Source organism: Phaseolus vulgaris, chromosome 2 (genome assembly GCF_000499845.2).
Source record: "Phaseolus vulgaris cultivar G19833 chromosome 2, P. vulgaris v2.0, whole genome shotgun sequence".
NCBI lineage: Eukaryota > Viridiplantae > Streptophyta > Magnoliopsida > Fabales > Fabaceae > Phaseolus > Phaseolus vulgaris.
This window is the reverse complement of record NC_023758.2, coordinates 30,215,686-30,234,171: the sequence shown is the minus strand read 5'-3', so window position 1 is coordinate 30,234,171 and position 18,486 is coordinate 30,215,686. Positions and strand designations below refer to the sequence as shown.

Here is an 18,486-nt window from a genome sequence, read left to right as displayed (position 1 = left end):
AGAATTGCAAAAACAAGAGGAAAGAGGACACACTCGAACATCTGGCACACCATGCGGAAAGCCTGCATGGATGCCCACGTATTGGGGTGCAGTTGACTCGACGCCACCTTAAGCGCCCGAAGGACGCTCTCCGTAAACGCATCAAAAGGAAGGAACACATGTAAATTTGAAAACAAACAATTGTACATAAAAAAGAAAGGGGGTTCGGTAGATGACCATTCCCTATACACTCGGTCGTCTAGCAAACAAGGCCAAACGACAATAAGGAATCCTCGGCCAAAGCCTTTAAGACTAGAACCTTATCCAAGAACTCAACCACTGAGGCGTTCGTATGAAACACAAACGCAATCTCACACACCTTGGGGTCGACCCAAGAAGGGGCCCCATGAAGGCGCGATCGCTCAGACGAGCTCGACCGGTCCGACGAGTAACATCATCACCCCTCACTTCGTCCATTCGTCGGGCAACGATCTAAATTTCCCCGCCTAAGATAACGTTGTCGGAGGAAGAACTGAAAGAAGAAGAAGAAGATGAACATGAGGGGGTTCAAAAAGAGGAGACCGAGCGGGAGAAGAAGAAGAAGTAGGATGCAAGCGGGTAGACATGACTAACCTTAAGATGGACGAGAAATGGAGCACAAATCGCTCGGATTCGCTTGGGTATAGGAGCTCAATGAATATCAGAACGCGTGAGAAGCCATTGTTCCCAACCCTTATTTATAGCCCGAAGATGTCTCAGAATCCTAATCGTCACAAGATCTCAACCGTTAGATCTACTTTATCCAACGACCCATATCGTTTGACATCCAAAAAAAACCCCTCATAAATGCACATCACCCGCTCAGGCGTCTTCTCCAGTCACTTTACCCATCATTACGCCACCGACCGGGTCGCAGTTCTCAGACTCTTTGGTTGTACCAGCTCTCGAGTCTGGGGACAACTGTACTAGTACGACCGGATGACTCAGTGAGTCGGTCAGCACTTGGACCAAGTAACCACCTAAACCAGTGAGAAGGCCACGTGACAAGACATGACCGACCGATCCTTGATGTTGAGTCAAAGGTTGACCAAGTCAACAGGGTTAATCCATAGTTAAGAATCAACCCTAAACACAAACCAATTCCCTAATTCGGCCACCAATGAAGGCTCATTAAGATAATATAAATAACACGTATTTCAAGAAGAAATGTACGTCATTATCTACAGTACTCTAACACCCGAGTGTTAACACCCCGACTGACTTGAGCGTTGGAGTGTCTTCTGCAAGTACCATCCCCGCCTGTGGAGCCAGACGATCGAGAGGAGGAAGGCGTAACAGAATTTGAAACATCAGTGACCGACCAAAAGTGAAGACAAGAGCAACCGTTCTCTAGATCCTAAAAGTGTTTGAGAAGTTCCTTTCATTCTAATTAATTATGCTATTTGGATGCGGATGTGACTATCAAGGAACTCTTTTTCTTCCCTTTTTTATCTGACTACGTTAATATCCATGTATACTAAATAGAAATGCTATTTAGTACAAATGACAATTTCACCCCTGGGGACCGTTGTGTTTTTTTTTTCATTAAACATACACAACATTGAATTAAAAATTAAAGAAGTATAAAGTGTTGTTTTCGAAAGAAAGTGAACCTTTTTTCTGGGATATAAAATCTTCTTTCTTTGCTATTTGAACTTCCTTAATTTGAAGTTTCTCGGAGAAGATGAACTCCTTTCAGTTAGCCGATGATTCTGCTCCTCTCCTTTCCCTATCTCCTAAATTTATCCTTCCAGAAGATAAAAGGCCACAACTTTCAGAGGTTACTTCTCTGGACTCAATTCCCGTAATTGATTTGAGCGATCGCAGTTGTAATGATGACGACTCTTCATCATCTCTGGTGGTTCAAAAGATATCACGTGCCTGTGAGGAATATGGGTTCTTTCAGATTGTGAACCATGGGGTTCCTGAACAGGTTTGCAACAAAATGGTTTCAGCAATTACTGACCTTTTTAATTTGCCTCCAGAGAAAAGAAAACAGCTCTACACAACAGATCATACCAAGACCACAAAACTTTACAATTATTACCTCCAAGGTGGAGGGTGGAGAAAAGGTGAAGATGTGGAGTGAATGTTTCAGTCATTCCTGGTACCCTATTGAGGATCTCACTCATCTTCTGCCACAAGAAATAGGGATTCAATATGGGTGAACAGCAATTTCCTCTTTCACTACAACATTAGTTACCAATTATGATATGCTATAGTAGTTTGTCTATCTTTTTAAGTTAATGAAATATGTTTATTGTTGTACACAGGGAGGCTTTCAGTGAATATGCAAGAGAGATTGGTTCATTGGTTAGAAGGGTGCTTGGTTTGATATCAACAGGGCTTGGAATAGAAGAAGATTGCTTGGTGAAGATATTGGGTGATGAGCCTAGACTAAGAGCACAAGCCAATTTTTATCCACCATGTCCAGACCCAGAGCTGACCTTGGGTCTCCCTGTGCACACTGATGTCAATGTTCTCACAGTTATTTTGCAATCACAGGTTTCTGGTCTCCAAGTGATCAAAGATGGCAAATGGATTGCTGTACCTGCTATTCCTAATGCATTTGTAATCAACTTGGGAGATCAAATTCAGGTATTATTGCTGTGCTTTTCCCATAGATTCTCTCTTTTTTATTGTAACTGTTGCAGCCAGAGATTAATTTATTTAAGTTCTTCATTTATAATTTTTAATGCTGTTTGAGAGAAGATTAGATGCACATTTGCAAAATATTTAACAGTTCTGCATTTGTCACTGTCAATAGAAAGTACAAACAAACTAGAGGCCCTGCAGCTGGAAACCATTGTCTCCACCATGTGGATGTACGTTCATCAACATGTTATCCTTTCATGATTGATTATATAATCAAACTTTTTATACTCTCATTTTTAATAGAGGAATGGACATCCATATTTTTTATACCATTATACCACTTCAATATTATTATTTTAATTTTTTTTCATATTATTTAATTATAAATTTATCTTTTATTATATATATTTATATTATTTTAATATTTTTTCATATTATTTAATTATAAATTTATCTTTTATTATATATATTTATATCTAAATTCATGTAGTTGGGAAACTATCATTTCTCTTTTTAATAAACCAATGCTGCTGCACCAGAGGATCCAAGTGCCTAGTTGGCCATTGATATTACTATATTATAAAAATATTTTAATGTTAAAGCTTTTGTGATTGAATGAATATTTTGTTGAAGTTTGTTTATGTTCATAAAACCTTAACTCTAGGTGTAAATTAGATTTTTTTTTTAAATTTTAGTGATAATTAGTATGTTGTTTATTCTATCCAATTAGTATTTCTGTTTGTTTTTGTATTTTAACATCTTATTTTAAGAACTTCAATGCTGCATAAAAAGTGAGTGCAAAAATAGAATATATAACTAATTCTACGTAAATATTTATATTTTTAAGTTATTTATTAAGCTTGGTCTATTTGGTGTTCTTTGCAATGTGATGAACTTGTATAAATTTGAGGAACAGCACTTAAGAAATGTAAAGGGTGAAGTATAAAGTTTGAGTGATATAATGTGTAGGTTCTGAGCAACGGAAGATTCAGAAGTGTACATCACAGGGCCGTTACGAACAAATTGGGTCCACGGGTGTCGATGGCAATGTTTTATGGGCCCAATTTGGAGACTATAATTGGGCCAATTGAGGAGTTGATAGATGATGAACACCCTCCCAGATACACAAGTTATCGTTTTTCTGAGTTTCTAGAAGAATTTTACAAGCAAGAAGGCTCAAGGAGGATGGTTAAAGAAGTCTTTGAGTTGCCAAATTAATGATCAAATAATTACTGAATAGTTTTTACTGTTATTGTGCATGGAATGGAATGTTTGTCTGGAGAAACTATTATTTATCTAGGTATATAATTTATGAAATATCTCTGTTTAATTTTGAACGCAATCTCCAATAAATATAAATAAAAAATAATTTAGAAAAAATACCTACTCTTTTAATAAAATGATATTTCCGTATTTTGAATTAAGGGTAGATTAGTTAACAAACAAAAAGTAAAAATAAAAAAACTTTAATTTTCTAAAACATATTCCCAAATGTCTTAAAAGTAATTTTAATAAGAATGATAAAATAGAAATAAAAAGCAAATGTACCAAATAATTCCAAAATTAGAAGTTCCTTTCTCATAAAACAAAAGCATGATCAAGATCTTACCGAATGAGAATGATCTTAGGCATAAATAAATCCAAAAGAACACAAGGAATTATATATGTGACAAAGATAACTACGGAGAAATTCTGGTGAAAACCACAAGCAAATATATGTCCTTGTTTAGATTGCCTTTCGGGGTGGTGATAAATTGGTAAGGATTCAAAAGAACTTTCATTAGCTTGGGTTTTTTGGAAAGTGATGTGTAAGCCTTGCAAATTTGGGGGACTAAGTGTTATTGATTTAAACCTTTTTAACTTGACTCTGTTACGGAAATTGATTTGGAGACTGGGGTCAGATAAGGATGGACTTTGGAAGGAGGTTCTCATCTCTAAGTATGGTGGTTGGAGAAGCTTGAGAGAGGAGGGTAATGGTACCAGGAGCTCCCTTTGGTGGAAAGATTTGAAAGAGGTTTGGGCTTCGAAGGGATGGGGCAAAAGTTTTGAAGATGGGATCATGTGGAAAGTCGGTGACAAAAAGGACATTTCTTTCTGGGAGGACATGTGGCTTGGATGTGGTGAGTTAAAGAGTGTATTTCCGAGATTGTTTTCTATATGTTCGACCAAAAATGTTAGGGTGGCTGAGCTTGGGTCTTGATCTGATGGCTTGTGGGGGTGGCATTTAGCCTGGCACAGACCTTTTTTCGATTGCGAGAAGCCTTTGGTGGATCAGTTAAGTCAGCTTTAATTGAGGTGAGGCTGGGATTGGGTGAGGCGGATAGGTGGGTGTGGAAGGGAGGGGGCGATTAGATGTTTTCTGTTAACTCCGCTTATTCCCTGGTTAGGAGGGATTGTGAGGCGGATCGTTCTCCGGTTTTTAGTAAGTTATGGAGTTGTAAAGCCGTACCTTCAACTTTATTTACATCTTGGAGGGTGATGAAGAATAAGATTGCTACTGGGGTCAATTTGGAAAGACGAGGGGTGTTGGTTGAAAGCTCTTTGTGTTGTCTGTGTGGGAAGGAGGAAGAGTCCTATCGCCACTTGTTTTTCGACTGCAGTTTTGCTTGAGTGGCTAGGAGTGTCGTACGTATCTCACAATGACCCTATGTCAAACTTTGCCCATTTCAAGATGAATACGTCCTCTGACTCGATAAATAAAGTGTAGAATACAATTTGGGTTGGGGTTGTGGGGGAAATCTGGAATCATAGGAATTCTATTATTTTTAATAGGGGTGTGGCTGACGCGTCTGAAATTTGTATTTTGATGCAAACAAAGGTTTGGTCCTGGATTTCTGCAAAATCTCGCACTGCTTCGGTCTCCTTTTCCAGTTGGTGTTTGGAACCTTTAAAATGTATGAGTTTGGTTATTTGATGTATTTTAGGTTTTTAATTGTTTGGTTTGGAGAGAAGTTGGAGTATATCTCTCTTGTACATGGATTATTCCACCCCTGAAGTAATTCGATTTTATATATTTGTTATTGCTAATAAAAAAAATGAGGAAATACAAGTAAAAAGTATAATAATACATTTTTAGAGTGAAAAACAAAACGTGAGTACACATGTATCTTTAAATTTTAAATAAAATTTTTATTTATATATTAAGTTTCATTAAAAAAGTATTGTATCTCATGAATCGTGAATCATACCCATAAGATCATGATACTATTTTCTATCAAAAATCTTAAAATAATAAACTTATGAATCTTTTTTCGTACTCAATTTTTTATTTTAAGTGTGCTGAGACAAAGACTAACCAAATATAGAGAAAATGAACAAAAATATTTATTTTAAAATATTGAAAACTTTGATTGCAGTGTGAATGTTTAGATAAAATCAAAAAAAATATATTATAAAATAAAATAATACATTTCAGAAATGTTTCAACATTTATAATTCCTAACCAACAAATTCCATCAGATTTTTTAAATCAACAAGTAAAACATAAGAAAAAGAGTCACAACAACACACAAAAATATCTTCTTTCTTAAGACCCTAATTTCCTTCCAGCTTTAAGCTGAACAAGTATGTTTAATTCACTCTATGGACGTACATGGTACATTCTGCATATAATTTCGTGAGATGAATGGTTTGTGATAAAACTTTTGGAATCTTGTGAACCTTCTAAATAATATTCGTATCTATCGACATAAGATACTTGCACATTTAAACTCACGCATGATAAGTAAGAAAACTTTTGTCTGATCAGCACGTGGTTTTTTTTGCAGAGAAGTGCACTGCAGGACCTCTACCTAATATTGTTTAAATGCAAAATTTCCTCTTCAGGCTATTGAGATTTCAAGAAATTGGTTTGGGGTGACTATATATTTCTGCACAGTATTCTGGTACGTTTGATTTTGGTGGTAGAAAACCATGATATTCTTTGGTTTAAAAAAATCAGTGAGTTTAATTTCCTTTATTATTGAATCTGCACTTTCATTCCATAAAACAGATACTTCATAACAACATAGTTCAAAAACACATACTTTCATATACCACGTTATTATTATCACTGACGTAAAAAACTTAAAAACGACGACTATTTTAACTGTAAAACGGTGATTTTTTAGTCGTCTTTGATCAGCATATAGTCTTTTGTCCAAAAGCAAAGAATGTAACTATTTAGCCGCCTTCTTAGATTCAAACAAAGAGGGTGACTAGGGTAAAAATCACCCTTTTACACCTCCCTATATTAATTATTAATTTATAATTAATATATGCATTATTATTAAATTATATTATGTTAGTTGTTAGGTTAAAATAGAAATCTATAAAGAGGAAACGGTGGTGGTGAAGAGCGGCGATAACGGTAGCGATAGGCTAACGGCAACGACGGTGGCAGCGAACGACAGCAATGAAGAACTGAATGGAGGAACAACAAAAACCCAAAGAACAACGTACAAGGCAATGAAAGTAGGATAGTGAAGAACCTTCACAACAATGGGAGAAAAGAAACAAATAAGAGAAAAAAAAAACAAAAGGCAATGGTGAAGAAGAAGCATAGAGCTCGAAAGAAACTAACACAATGACTCGAAGAAGACAATGGCTCGAGAAAAACGAAGAAGAAGCAAAGAGCATAAGAGAAAACAAAGCGGCGATAGATAAAGGAAGTATGAAAGCGTAACTAGCGCACTCTGAGTTAGGGTAATAAAAAGAGTATAAGAGGACGGCTATTTGGTAAAACTGTCTTCTTAAAACAAAGTGTTTGGTGTAAGAAGACGGCTATGAGATAAAGTTGCCCGCTTAAACGAAACACTTTCTTCTAAGAGGGCGGCTTTACCTTATAGCCGTCTTCTTACACCAAACATTTTGTTGTAAGAATGTGGTTTTACTAAATAATCGTTCTCTTAGATAAATTTAATTTAAAAAATGACACCACGTTCTAAAATATAGTGTCATACCATAAAAACGCCTTAAATGTAGTATCGAAATAAGTTTTTTTTCACTGATGTATCTTCTTTAAGAATAACTTTCTTTTTTTATTTAAGAGGAAAATAAAAATAAGAAAATGACAATGACTTTATTCATGATGCTGAGGAGTGAATGTTAATATGCAAGTAGAGTTTGTAAAGAAAACAAGTTCTGAACTTTAAATGAAGAATTGAATGTTTCAATTCAGATATACGAAACTTGAACGACGTGTTGGTATTGAATGTTAGACAGTCTCTGAGGCACATATGATATTATTGAATTGCCAATAATTGTTGTTGGATGATTGTGAGCTACCTTATCTGTCTCAGATTCAAGTTACTTCGGAGGAGTCTCATATACGAAAGGAATCATTGCCTTCATATCTATTTCTATTCAATGACTACGTACGAACTCTTATTCAAAACTCACCACTTTGTCTTTATTCACAAAATAATTAAACAAGATTACTCACTACAAAAAATTACGGAGTATCAATTCATTTACAAAATAGTTTTCAAATTCATTTAGAAAATAGTTTCAAATTGATATCAATATTAAATATTAAAATTTTAATTAATAATTATTTAGATTTTAAATTAATCACTAATTTAATTAAAAGTTAATTTAAAATTTAAAGTAGTTAAAAATTTGATAATTAATGTTAAATATTAATTTAAAAATTATTTTATAAATTTTTATTAATAAGAAAAACTATTTTAAATATCAATAATTATTTAATTTATAAATTAATATTTAATTTTTAATGATTAATTATTTTTTATTTTTAAATTAGTTGTGTGTTGGCCGTAGTTTGATTTTTTAAGTGGTACTTCTATTTGATTTTTTACTATGTGCATAGAAATTTTTTCGTTAAAAGAGATAAATTATTTAATTTTAATTAATGACGAACTAATATAAATACCCAATTATTTTATTTGGATAAATAAAAAAATTAAATATAAAAGAAAATGAAATTGTTTATTTTTTCGTGTAGGATAATATAAAAATAATAGGTCTTTTACCAACTTATACTTACGTTTATTTTTATATTTTTGGAAATATAAGAAAGAAAGATCAACAATTCATATTCATAACCTTTAGAAATCAAAACCAACTTATATTTTGACAATTGAGAAAACTATAAAAAAGGATATCTATATAGATAAAATATTTTAAAAAAATTGGTTTAACATAGACATTTTGAGGAATTAAAGTGACACTTCACTGAACTCAAATTTAAAATTCATGTAGGAGAACAATTTATTTTAGCCATATAATAATACATGTAGTCAAAGACAACAACAGTGATTTCATTAATTCTTTTGTCTGTAATTCCTCCATCATAGATCGAAATGGAGAATATTATAAAGGAAACAAATTGTGTAGTAAAATGTCGTCTCTCAACTTATTCAGACCTAAAGAAGCTTGAAATAGTATACTAAAAATATTTCCTTTACAAATCTTTTAAATTTAAAGTTTCGAACTTAGAAGAAACTTTTATTAAATATGCATGATGGGATCTTAAAATTAAGATCTAAGAACAAGAGTAATAACGTACCTAAATTTCTTAAGTAACTGTGAAACCAACGTTGAGTAACTAAATTTCTTAATTCTTGTAAAACGATTGGAAAAATATCTAGTGTAAGACAAGAAGAGTATGTTAGGGCAATAAATATATACGTGAAAGGTGGAATGAGTGAAGAAATTAGAAAATTGATGTACATGGCCCGATGGCCGATGGAGAAATTTATTACGTGAAAGGTGGAAAGATACGTACATGACCATACTGCATGTGCAGATTGCAGATAGATAGATAGATCTATAGATACATGATAAACATTCCTAAACAGATTGATGCACAATTAAGATGGGTTCGTATTAATTAAGTGTTCATCATTCCTAGGTAATTGCTCTCATCCTTTTCTCCCCATTAATTATTTCTCACTTCACCCAGTTCTCTGGTCGGTTATGCCGGAAAAACCAGCAACAAATTCTGCATGATAAATATACCTGTGTTTTGTTTTTATTCAAACGGAAATCACAACCTCTATCTTCAAAATAAATAAATAAATGGCTGTACATGTACATCATTAGAAGCAAAGTACCAACAAATCTACTATTAAAACTATAAAGAAGACAAAACTAAACTACCATATTTTTTTTCTAAATTAATTTTTATTATTGTTTAAATAATTTTTAAATTGATATCAAATTAGCTACCAAGTTTTAACTACCAATTATTTAGATTCCAAATTTAGTAGGAAAAACTTTGGTTGCTAATTAGATATCAATTTAGAAACCATTTACAATAGAAAAAACTAATTTAGAAACTATTTTTTTTTAGTCTCTAAAATATCACTAATTTAATCACTATAGCAATTAATTATTTTTTGTCTTTAAAATTAGTTTCTATTATTGTTAAATGGTTTCTAAATTGGTATCTAATTAACAACTAAGGTTTTTGCTACTAAATTTAGAATCTAAATAATTTGTAGTTAAAACATTGGTAGCTAATTAGATACCAATTTAGAAACTATTTAACAATAATATAAACTAATTTAAAAATATTTTTTTTATTTATTTCTAAAATGGTCTCTAATTTAGTTAATATTATAACTAATTATTTTGTTCTCTAAAAATTGGTTTTTATTTCATGATTTTCTTTATAGTGTATACATTAGTTTAAATTCATTTATTGTAACATTTATTTTTTAAAAATGTCATAATTTTATTTTTATTTTATCTATAATGATATTTATATAAAAAATTATTATTATAATAATTGAAATTTATGTATTATATTATTTTAAGTAAATATAACTGAAAAATGTTAATAAAAATAGGAAATGTTGTGGGTAAATTCCCTATCTAGCACTATTTACACTTTTATTTCCCCTTCTAACGGGTAAATTTCCTATCTAGTACCATTTAGACTTTTATTTCCCTAACAAGCACTCTTTTGTTTTTATTTCCCTATCTAGCACCCTTTTGTTTTTATTTCCCTATCTAGCACCCTTTTATTTTTTATTTCCCTATCTAGCACCATTTCAAAAATAAATAAATAAATAATAATTTATTTATTTTTTGATAATTTTAATTTTGAATGCATTAAAAAATAAATATTTTTAATGTTTAAAATAGTTAGAAATATAATTAATGAATAAAGAAATGATTTTTTATAAAATAAAATAAAATAAAATAAAATGTTTAGTTTAAAATTATTTTTTTTAAGAATGAAGAAAATAAAAAATTAAACCCTACAACAACATAAAAGTTGAATCTATAAACATAAATTACTATTTATTTTTATTATTATTAATGATGTAATCATGTTAATTTCAAGTAAAAAATACATGACATAATTACAAAAAAACCAAAGTCAATTAGTATTAATTAATAGTGGATACACAAGTAATATTGAAGTGTCTATCCTAAATGCAAAATCCTAAAAAAAAACTAATGCAAATGTTACACTTAATGCTTAAAAATGAGAAGCAAAAAATGAAAAAAAAAAGTCTAGAAAATAAAAACAGCAACAATAAAAAAAAAAGAATGGTAGAAAAAAAATAATAACTAAAAACATAAAAGATATAAAATAAAGGCAAAACAAATTAAGATAAAGATAAAAGATATAAAAATAAATCCAAATAAGATAAATATAAGAGATATAAGATGATACTAAATAAGTATATGTTGATCATAAAAAAGAAAATAAATAAAAGATGATAATTCATTTAATATTTTCTTCAATGGTATATTAAATAGTTTATGCGAAATGAAACATAATTAATGACGAAAAGTGCACAATCCAGTAATGTTGGGACATATTCTTTATGTGTGTCTTAGTGTTTGACATTATGAACATTTTTTTTCCGATCATGTTGTTCTTTTATGTCCATATCAGTCTTTATTTAACTTTGTTTTTTTATAATTATGTCCCGTACTTTTTACTTGAAATTAATATAATTACATCATCAATAATAATAAAAATAAATACTAATTTATGTTTATATATTCAACTTTTATGTTGTTGTAGAGTTTAATTTTTTATTTTATTCATTCTTAAAAAAATAATTTTTAAACTAAACATTTTAAATTTATTACTTTTTTTTATTTTGTAAAAACACATTTCTTTATTCATTAATTATATTTCTAACTATTTTAAATATTAAAAATATTTATTTTTTAATGCATTCAAAATTAAAATTATCAAAAAAAAAGGAATTTATTATTTTTTAATTTATTTTTTAAATGGTGCTAGATAGGAAAATAAAAAATAAAAGGGTGCTAGATAGGAAAATAAAAAAAAAGTGTTAGATAGGGAAATAAAAACAAAAGAGTGTTAGTTAGGGAAATAAAGTGTAAATGGTGCTAGGGAATTTACCCCATCTAATACCTTTTGTTTTTATTTTCCTATCTAGCGCCCTTTTGTTTTTATTTCCCTATTTAACACTCTTTTATTTTTTATTTCCCTATCTAGCACCATTTCAAAAATAAATAAATAAATAATAAATTAATTTTTTTTATAATTTTAATTTTGAATGCATTAAGAAATAAATATTTTTAATATTTAAAATAGTTAGAAATATAATTAATGAATAAAAAATTCTTTTTTACAAAATAAAAAAAAAGTAATAAATTTAAAATGTTTAGTTTAAAAATTAATTTTTTTAAGAATGAAGAAAATAAAAAATTAAACTGTACAACAACATAAAATTTGAATCTATAAACATAAATTTGTATTTATTTTTATATTATTGATGATGTAATCCTGTTAATTAAATTCTGATTATTAAAATAAATAGGGTTTAGGAGCACAGCATATACTAGGAAGGTTGAAGTTGTGAATGAATTATGTGGAACTTACAGTGAAGAAGTGTGAGGAGGAGGTAGTTAGTGTAACACTGTTGATTCGCAAACAAGAAAACTAAGTCCATTACGATATCTTCTATTGAATTCGGGAACAAAGTTGTTTAATTTAATTAGCATTTGAAAGAACTGGTCACAGTTCCAGATGGGAGAGGTTATACTATATATATATATATATATATATATATATATATATATATATTATCTAGTATTTAATTAATAATTAAATACTAGATAATATATTCTTAATTATGATCTAAATCTTTAATTCAATCCAATAATAAAGGATCCATAATAATCATATAAATAGCACAGAAAATCAGGTATATCATCATTCAATACTAATTGCATCGAGTATCAAAATCTTACTTGAACGTCAGAGTGTATTCTGCAGGTACCATCCGAGTTTAGAGTTCACGAAAACAAAGAACAAAGGAGTGAAGAAAGTATGAAGGGATCGTTTGAGTAGCATAAACCATCCAACCGATGAGAAGGACAATCGTTCTCTTAGTTTCAACCCCATTCGAGAACTATATAATAAATTTTATGAATAATAGAAATTACTTTAAATATCAATAATTTTCTTAATATTTAAAATAATATTTAATTTAGTTAATATAGTAACTAATTATTTTTATCTCTAAAATTAATTTTTATTTAATAATTTTTTTATAATGTATGTATGACAGAATCATGAAAACTAAAGAGTTCAATAAATATAAAAAATTTACATATATATTAATAAAAAGAGGCTAGAAAGAGAATGATATTCAAATGAAGCCAAATCTAATATCAGTAAAAATTAAATTATAAATTATTTAAACTATATTTTTATATAATCAAATATCTAATAAATAAATTATTATTATTATTATTAAAAAATTAAATAATCACTTAAAAAATAAAGATAATAACTCAATTATCTTCTATTATATCTTCTTATATATTATTCTATTAATGAACTTAATATAGTTATATCATTAACCAAAAATATAAAATTATCAAAATTTATATAATAACATATTTGAAACCAGAAACGTCAATTTATCTCACTTATTTATAATTACACTGTACCGGTATGGGCAAGACCGGCACGTGGACTCCCTGATCGAGACCCACTTGGTTGTCTGAGACCTAGTCCACCTAACCGAACCAGGAGAATCTGACTGAGTACCGATAATTTTGGTCGTGTCCTGAGAGTGGCCGACCGAGACAAGTAAGCTCGCCCAAGACGAGTAGAATCACGGTCGGCCGACCGATCCATACTACCGTTAACGCTCAAACCAAGGTCAGTGAAGTTAATCCGTCATTAAGGATTAGGTAATACAACCCTAAGCGAGATTCACTTCGCTAATCAGAATCAATAAGGTAAGCCCATTAGAATAATATAAATAGCACACATCCCAAGGAGAAAGGTATGTCATTTATTATTGTTTACCTACCAGAGTACTGATCACCTGCTTTATGACTTGAGTGTCGGAGTGCCTTCGCAGGTAACCCCACCATCCGGTGTTCACCCGAGACCGAGTGCAGAAGGAGAAGCAGGAGGACGAGAAGAATCTCAGTTCATCACCCAGCAACCTGACCGACCGAAGGAAGGAGAAGAAGGCTTCAATAGTTCTCTAGATGTTATCTCCCTAGTAGGAACATACACTACAAAAGAAAATTATTAAATAGAAATTAATTTTAGAAAGTAAAATAATTAGATATTATTTAAACTAATAAATATTGTGAAACATTTTAAAGCACTGGAAGAAAATATGTGAAATATTTTTGGGAAGATAAGTTGGTAACTCATTGAAGAACAATATGTTGAGAAAGAGAGGAAGTCTTAACTCCTCTGAATCTGCAAGCAGTTGTTTGAAATGGTAATAAATTTGAGCAACTTTGTTCTGGAATTCAATATTAGATATCGTAACACGCTTGCTTTTCTTGTTTCCCAATCAAAATAAAAATCACACGGACCTCCACATAACCCTTATTCATAACCAAGTCCCCAGCTAACTAATTCATTTTTACTAATTTCCACAACTCAACTTTACTTTTTTCTATGCTGGTCCTAAACCCTACTTAGACAATTATGCCATTTTAATCAAGTTAAAACCCTACATCAATGTCATTCAATTAACATAGTAGCCACAACCCTTCACCCCAATAACATTCTCTTCTTTCTCTTTCACCACTCATAAATGCTAATTACTAATACATTTCAGTATCAAAATTTCAGAATTAGAATTAAATATACATTTTTTAACTAATATTAGGAAATGCGCATGACAATTTGTAGTAAATGTGTATTAAATCGATACAAAATATAATAAAAGACTTGAAAAACAAATACTTTAATTATTATATTGATTTTTATTTGTAAAGCTTGGAAATGAATGTGTTTTTCTTTATTTATTTATGATGAAAGTAGAATATAATGTATTTTTCGTTCTTTCCTTTTTATAAAAGTAGTTAATATTATTTTATATTTGATGATGATGATTTAAGCCCTTCCTACACTTTATAACACCTTTATTGACTTTAATTACTCATTATTATTGCTTCAAATGTTAGAAAATAATATGATAATACATAAGTTAATTTTATAAAATTGAATTAAATTTAAAGTTTATTTTTTATATAATATTAAATTTAATTAAAATTTATACCACCAAAAATTATTTGGATATTTTTGTACCGTCCTCAATAAAGATATTTTTGTAAAAGTAGACTAACATTCTTTACAAATTATAAAAATTAATGAGTAATTTTCATCGAATACAATACTATTTTATTTATTTTTTGAAAGTTACAAGATGTTAACAAGATTGTGAAGTAAGAGAATTATTTCCACCAAAATCTCATCAATCAAGTCAGAGATCCATCAACTATAATAAATTAATGTCATCTTTATTCCCCATTTATCAAAGTTTCTGAGACAACTTGGCCCATACGTCTAAGGTAGCATTGCACGAAGGTAGTAGAACATTTAATGCCCTGTGATTCCTAACCGGAAACTTGCACAAGATTGTGGTTACAGGAACTTCATTCTTCTAGTATTTATTTTGTTTTTAGTGCTAGTACCAAAGTTGTATATGTCCATATGTGTATAAACCTTCTACACAATTTACACCGTGTGTTGTCCTGTAACCAAAAATCCTCACCCTGGCTGCTATTGCTTTTTGGTTGAATGAGAAGCTTCAGTGCTACACTTTTTCCCAGAAGAACCAATTCTACTACCACTTTTTTCTCTCTTTTAAGTCACAGCAAAACAGCAGAACGCAACAAGCACTTTTAAAGAAAAAGACAACACAAACAGGCATTATTGAAACCAGACTACTATGTTCTCCAAATAAAAGGAAGAATATACAGCAGATCCATACAAATCAGAAAAAAGGTTTTAAGTAATCAGACAAAGTTTTCTAGTTCCAAGGTCAACGCATAAGTTATGATCATGTAGCAAACAAACACATTGATAACTTTACTCTTGAGTGCGTCGTGCTCATTAACCACTTTTCATTAACTTTACAATCCTCAGAGTAGAATAACAAAAAACAAAACTTAGAGTAGTGAAGAAACTTCAAGATTGTCCAGCTCCAACATACCAATAAATAAAATATAAAGCTTTCAAATTATCCATAGATATAATAGAGGCATACTACAAAGTAAGCTAGAGCAAACTAATTAACCTTGTAAAACCAAGGAATAACAAAACCCTAAAGATTAATTAGTTTCAAATTGAAAGAGCAAACCAAAGTTGCGAAGAGGCAGATTCAAGGACCTGACTACATATACAACTAATATCAGAAACAAACAAACTAAGCATTTTGCATCCTTATTGCAAAAGAATTAAGAAGCTCTTGGTACTGAAAAACATCTTCAACGATGCAATTCTCTGCATGATTCGCCATGGTGTGTTCATTCCCCAGAGCCATACCCTGCACGCTATCAAACCCATTAAAGCTGTCAAATTTCTGCATGGGAAAACCCTGATGATCGAAAGAAACACCGAAACTCTCATTCTTCTGAAACCCTTTCTTCGTGTCATCAGAGCATTGCACGGTGGAAACAAGTGTTGATTCAGATATAAGTGAAGGAAGAAGGGACTCCTGAGGGTTTCGAAAAACCTCCATTTTTGGCAAACTCTCGCACTTACTAGGCTTTGTTTTGGGCAAGAACTTGTTAACTATCTCTTCCAACAATCCCGAATCCGAAGACTCTCGAGAGAAAAATCCAGACCCGCTATCATCATCATCACCTTTTTCAGTGAAATTAGTTCCACATAGGGTGTTCACATTAACAGACGAAGAGCCTTCAAAAGGATAATTCACCGAATAACTAGGAAAAAGAGGTGACGAAGAAGAAGAAGAAACAGTTGGTAACGACGAAAAAGTAGAAGCACCCTTGTTGTAGAACTGGTCGTGGAAGTTGTGGGTGGAAGAAGAAAGCAGAGAAGGGTTGTTTGAGGAAGAGTTAATGAGGTCGCGAAGGAGAAGCATATTGAGTGTGGAAGAAGGGTTTCGCGGGTTGGAATAGGAAAAGTCAACGGCGCTAGGGTGGTCAAAGCACATGGCGGAACCGGTTGAGTGGCGGCTACGGTGGTTGGTGAAGGGTAGTGACGGAGAGTGTTTGATGAAGTTGTTATTATTAAAAGAATGAAAGAAGTGTTCGGTGGTGGCGGAAGAAGCTTGCGGAGAAGTTGGGTACACGAAGTTAGTGCGTGCCTTGAGACCGCGCATGGCTCTGGCGGCGCAGTCGTAGGCGCAGGCTGCTTCCTCCGCGGTATCGAAGGTTCCCAGCCATCGTCGCTCCTTCGACTGAGGGTCTCTAATCTCGGCGGCGTAACGTCCCCACGGCCTGCGCCTCACGCCACGATACCTCATGGCTCCGCTGCCGTCTTCTCTTAAAGTCCTCTTGTTGACTGCGGTGGACCGTTTAGGGTTTTCACCGACAGCTGACTCTTTCGGGTCGGATCCGAGAATCGGAGCCACACCGTTGAGACGCCTCATTGCTTCTTCCATGGTTTTTCTTTTTTTGAAAATGTTGAAAATAGTACTAATAATAGTAGAATTATTTTGTGAAGGGAGAAAGAGGGGTTTTGGTTTGATGCTGCCTTGAAATCGGTGCGTTTTGGTCTTATTTATAGAGGTGGTGCGTGAAGAGTTATTGCACACGGCAACATGGTGAAGTAGATGAAGTTTTTTCATTTTTTTTTAATTTCTTGTTGGGATATTGGGAAAGTGATTGATTTAATCATGCATGCTAACACAATAATCGATATACAAGAGAAGCAAGACAAAAACGATGACACAAATCTAGAAATACCTGACTTTTCATTCCATTTTTTCAGGATTATTGGTACTTTTCACGGACTAGTTTAAAACAAAAGTGATTAAGTAATGTAATTAATGTATTGGGATATGCTTTTATAAATAGATACTTTTACTTAAGTATGTGTCTTAAATAATATTTAGTTATTTATTCTTATATACAATCTTTGAATTTCCTTATAAAGTACAAGTAATATTATTTATAAGAGCGACATCATCCCTGAGATACATTTTACAAGTTCACAAAAATTTATTTTTTGTTTTTGTTTTTTACACTTAATTATCCTATAACAATGTACATCATATCTCATTTATACGCAAAAAAATCACATTATATTTTCAAATATAATAAAATTTTAACAACTTTTTACTTGGTTACATCATAACAATAATTTTGCTTAATATTTAATACAATTAGCCAATATTTAAAAAAAATGGTAAAATTTAATACAATTAATTAGCCGGTTTCCGTAATTTGTATGATATTAGTTTTTTTTTCTTATGACTTAATTGGATTCAATTAAAATTGTAAAAAAATGAGTATACCTTTTAAGTGAGTTAATATTCAAACACATCTATAATAATCATATTCTTTTGTCTCAAGTATTAATGAATGGTGTATCATCTGATTCATATATTAACGGAGCTCTCTTAACTTGATTTCCTTGGCTGAAGAAGCTAATAATGATTATATTACCTCTCATCATTATAGGGTTCAATATTTTTGAACATGCGA

At 31.2% G+C, this 18,486-nt stretch overlaps 1 protein-coding gene and 1 pseudogene across 1 annotated transcript; one reads left to right on the top strand and one right to left on the bottom strand.

Annotated features, from left to right (window-relative positions):
* Positions 1-1,607: 1,607 nt before the first annotated feature.
* On the top strand, positions 1,608-3,950 carry LOC137811340 (protein DMR6-LIKE OXYGENASE 1-like; annotated as a pseudogene).
* Positions 3,951-16,028: 12,078 nt separating this feature from the next.
* Positions 16,029-17,518, bottom strand: LOC137809688 (ethylene-responsive transcription factor ESR2-like). The gene has a single exon (XM_068610784.1). It carries the CDS (start codon positions 17,439-17,441, stop codon positions 16,239-16,241), a length of 1,203 nt encoding a protein of 400 aa, XP_068466885.1. The 5' UTR covers positions 17,442-17,518; the 3' UTR covers positions 16,029-16,238.
* Positions 17,519-18,486: the final 968 nt, after the last annotated feature.

Coding starts and splice junctions, on each gene's coding strand:
- LOC137809688 (XM_068610784.1), bottom strand. CDS start 17,441: ATGGAAGAAGCAATGAGGCGTCTCAACGGTGTGGCTCCGATTCTCGGA.